Genomic DNA, 3,403 nt, shown 5'->3' on the forward strand with positions numbered 1-3,403 from the left:
ATGGAACTCAGGACTGAGGAAGGCTAGGATTCCTATTCCGAATTCTGTAGAGTCTAGAAACAAGAAACTTTCTCCTGGTCTCAGTTTCCCTATCTGGAAAATCAAGGGGGTGGGCTCTAGGTGAAGGCCTTGTGTTCACTGGATGATTCTGGATTCCTTTTCTTGGGTCCACAGGGAGGAGGTGGCAGCCACCGTCTAGGGTGTTGACAGGCCTGTGCTTCAAGTACGGAGCCCCCGCCTCCCCCCAGCCGGGAACTGGGGGTGGGTAGGCAGAGGCGGATCCGCCTCCCTGTCCCCGCAGGCGGCCTAGAGTCGAGTGGTGCTGGCTAGCTGAGCTTAAAACCAGGGACAGCCACCCCCCTACCTCCTCCCCGCCCCCCTGCCATTGGCTCCAGGGAGAGGTTGACATCAAAGCCGAGGCCTTATATAAGCCAGACCCTGAAGGGGAGGCCGCAGAAGGGTTAAATAGGTCTCCCGGCGTCGCCGTCCTAGCCCGCGGGAGGCCAGCGGGCTGCCTGCCTCTCTCTCATCAGCCTTGCCCCAGACTCTCCCAAAGCAGGCGTCCAGCAGAGCGCCGCCCCAGAGCCCACGGGTGGCCCCGGCAGTCTCTGGGGCGCATGGGGCGGCGCTAATCGGGCTGGCGGCGCAGGCCAGAGGCCGCTCCAACATGAACCTCGTGGGCAGCTACGCACACCATCATCACCATCACCACCCACACCCGACGCACCCCATGCTCCACGAACCCTTCCTCTTCGGCCCGGCCTCGCGCTGTCACCAGGAGCGGCCCTACTTCCAAAGCTGGCTGCTTAGCCCCGCTGACGCTGCCCCAGACTTCCCCGCCGGCGGGCCACCGCCCACAGCCGCGGCGGCCCCCGCAGCCTACGGTCCCGACGCCAGGCCGGGCCAGAGTCCCGGGCGGCTGGAGGCGCTCGGAGGCCGCCTGGGCCGGCGGAAAGGCTCAGGACCCAAGAAGGAGCGGAGGCGCACAGAGAGCATTAACAGCGCATTCGCAGAGCTGCGCGAGTGCATCCCCAACGTGCCTGCGGACACCAAGCTCTCCAAGATCAAGACTCTGCGCCTGGCCACCAGCTACATCGCCTATCTGATGGACGTGCTGGCCAAGGACGCACAGGCCGGCGACCCCGAAGCCTTCAAGGCCGAACTCAAGAAGGCGGATGGCGGCCGCGAGAGCAAGCGGAAAAGGGAGCTGGTAAGTCGGGCGCCTGCGCTCCAGCCAAGGGTGCGGGCTTGGTGGGCACCCGCTGGTCCCGTACACAGAGTACGGAGTCTGCGTTGCCGTATGCGCGATTTTGAGAGGCTACGGGGAATTCTGAGGCTGTAGTGTGGGATCATGTGCGTGGTGGGAGGCGGATTCATATTCGAGTTCATTCCTAATGTGGGACAGTTTTTGTAAGGCTGTGAATGAAAACCATCCTAAAAGGATTCCCTTTAAGGATCCTTTGGAAGATTCAGAGCCGAGAAAATGCACACATCTTACATTTTGGTTCCGATTACAAGGGGGTTCTGATCCATTCCTGGACTTTCCTGGAATCTACATTAAGAATGCTGTAGAAGTGTGTTACTTTAATTTGCTTTAGTGCATAAACCGGTGAATGTGGATTCAGTTACTGTTTTCAAAGGGTTTTTACTGAAGAGGTTAGGCTACTTTCATTGTTGTAAGGATAGGGAAACTGAGGCTCAGAGTGGGACCAGGAGGTAAAGGCCACCTACTGGAGGAGTCAGAGGTGGAACTGGGGTCAGACAAGTCAGGTCTTCTACTCCCTGTCCAGAGCGGGTCCCCCTGCTCTGCTGCCCACAAGCTATTTCTGAGGACGACCTTGATCATTTTGTGTGTAAACTCTGACAAGCGAGAGGCGCAGGTCTCACCCACTGCGTTTGGCTTTGGAGATTGCAATCCCTACTCTACCTTTCTCGATCCTCTCCAGGGGGAGTCACACTTTCTGGAGGGCGGTGCTGCTAGCCCAGGGCTCTGGGACCTCTGAGGGTAGTGATTTCCAGGCTAGCGAACTCGTTTCTCTGAATTGGTGCGTTCAGGCCCCCGGCAGCAAGTTTGGAGCCGGTCGGAATGCCCCATCAGGTTTACTTGGACCCGCAGGGGCTGTGGTAAACTAGTGAAAGCTCGTCTGGGGAGACTGGGAGAGATGGATAGGCATCAGGTCTGTAAACTGCCACCAGGGCGGAGGAGAGGCAGGCCGGGGCACACCTGGTTGCAAGGAGTTTGGGGGCGTATCACCACCCACTATTCATCACTGCCTCTTTCAAATAGCACCGCTTGGTTCTTGCTAAGAGCCAGGAAGGACCCACTTGTTCCTCCTTCGCTTAGCTGTCTGAGGCTCCCAGAGCGCTAGCTTGGACCCCCCTCCCACCCCGCAACCAAGCCTGGATGCTAAACCAGCTTGGAAAGCGGGTGGGACTTATGAGGGGAGCAGGTTCCTGAGCTGGAAAACTGTCGGTTCCCACCCTTCCCATTCCAACCCCAGCGGTCATCTTTTGGCACCATAAAGCCCAAACTACTGGCACTAATTTCGCCAGGCACAGAAAATTCTCATTACCAAACTTCCAGAAACTACCCAGCCCATCCCGGGCCCCCAGAAACTCTGGCGCATGAAGGCAAATTTATAAGCCTGTTGGCCTATTTCGCAAACAGAAATCTATTACTTATTTAAAAGCACCCGATTACTGCTCCCAAAACCTTTTCCCCACCCCGACTCTATACCTGGGCGATAGGAGCAGAACAATTTAAACCTGTCTCTCGCCTCTTTTCTTGTGTGTGTCCCCTGGCAGCAGCAACACGAAGGCTTTCCTCCTGCCCTGGGCCCAGGCGAGAAGAGGATTAAAGGGCGTACAGGCTGGCCGCAGCAAGTCTGGGCGCTGGAGTTAAACCAGTGAGCTGAGGCCGCGCCGAGGACCCTGCCACGGCTGCCCAACCCCGGAGGCCCGGGAGGAGAGGAAGGCGGCGGCGGCGGCGAGGGCCAGGCTCTGAGTGCCGGGGGCTTGCTTCTAGGGGCGCATCCCAAAGAGGCTCTGCTGCGTGCTGGCAGGTCGCCGGCTGCAACAACACTCTTGGATCACACGTGCAATGTCATTTGAAATTGTTTTTAATACATTGAGAGAGAGAGAGAGAGAAATATATATATATATACCCCCCCCAAGCCAGAGGGCAGCTCTTGGCTGCACAATGTGGGAGAGAGGGACTGCGGGACTCAAGCGCGCTAAAACGCACCCTTCTAACCCTTCTAGGGCGAATTTAGAACCCCCGATGCTTTCTCCCCTTGGCCTACTGGCTCTTTTTCTCATCCTCCTGTCTGCTTTGCTGCAAATCCCTCAGGCGCTCTTTTCTCAAATTAAAATGCAATAAGAGGAATCAATAGTTTTCTGCCAG

The 3,403-nt window shown here is 57.4% G+C and overlaps 1 protein-coding gene across 1 annotated transcript; it reads left to right on the top strand.

Moving 5' to 3' along the window:
• Positions 1-667: 667 nt before the first annotated feature.
• Positions 668-2,910, top strand: HAND1 (heart and neural crest derivatives expressed 1). The gene is made up of 2 exons (XM_044241105.1): positions 668-1,210; positions 2,806-2,910. The coding sequence occupies exons 1-2, from the start codon at positions 668-670 to the stop codon at positions 2,908-2,910; spliced, it is 648 nt and encodes a 215-aa protein (XP_044097040.1).
• The last annotated feature ends 493 nt before the right edge of the window (positions 2,911-3,403 follow it).

The sequence above is a fragment of the Neovison vison genome, chromosome 1 (assembly GCF_020171115.1).
Source record: "Neovison vison isolate M4711 chromosome 1, ASM_NN_V1, whole genome shotgun sequence".
NCBI classification, from domain to species: Eukaryota; Metazoa; Chordata; class Mammalia; order Carnivora; family Mustelidae; genus Neogale; species Neogale vison.

What these genes read in the sequence shown, in the direction of transcription:
- HAND1 (XM_044241105.1), top strand. Translation starts at nt 668, where the DNA reads ATGAACCTCGTGGGCAGCTACGCACACCATCATCACCATCACCACCCA. An exon ending in GCAAGCGGAAAAGGGAGCTG is followed by an intron (nt 1,211 to 2,805) that starts GTAAGTCGGGCG and finishes GTCCCCTGGCAG; the next exon opens with CAGCAACACGAAGGCTTTCC.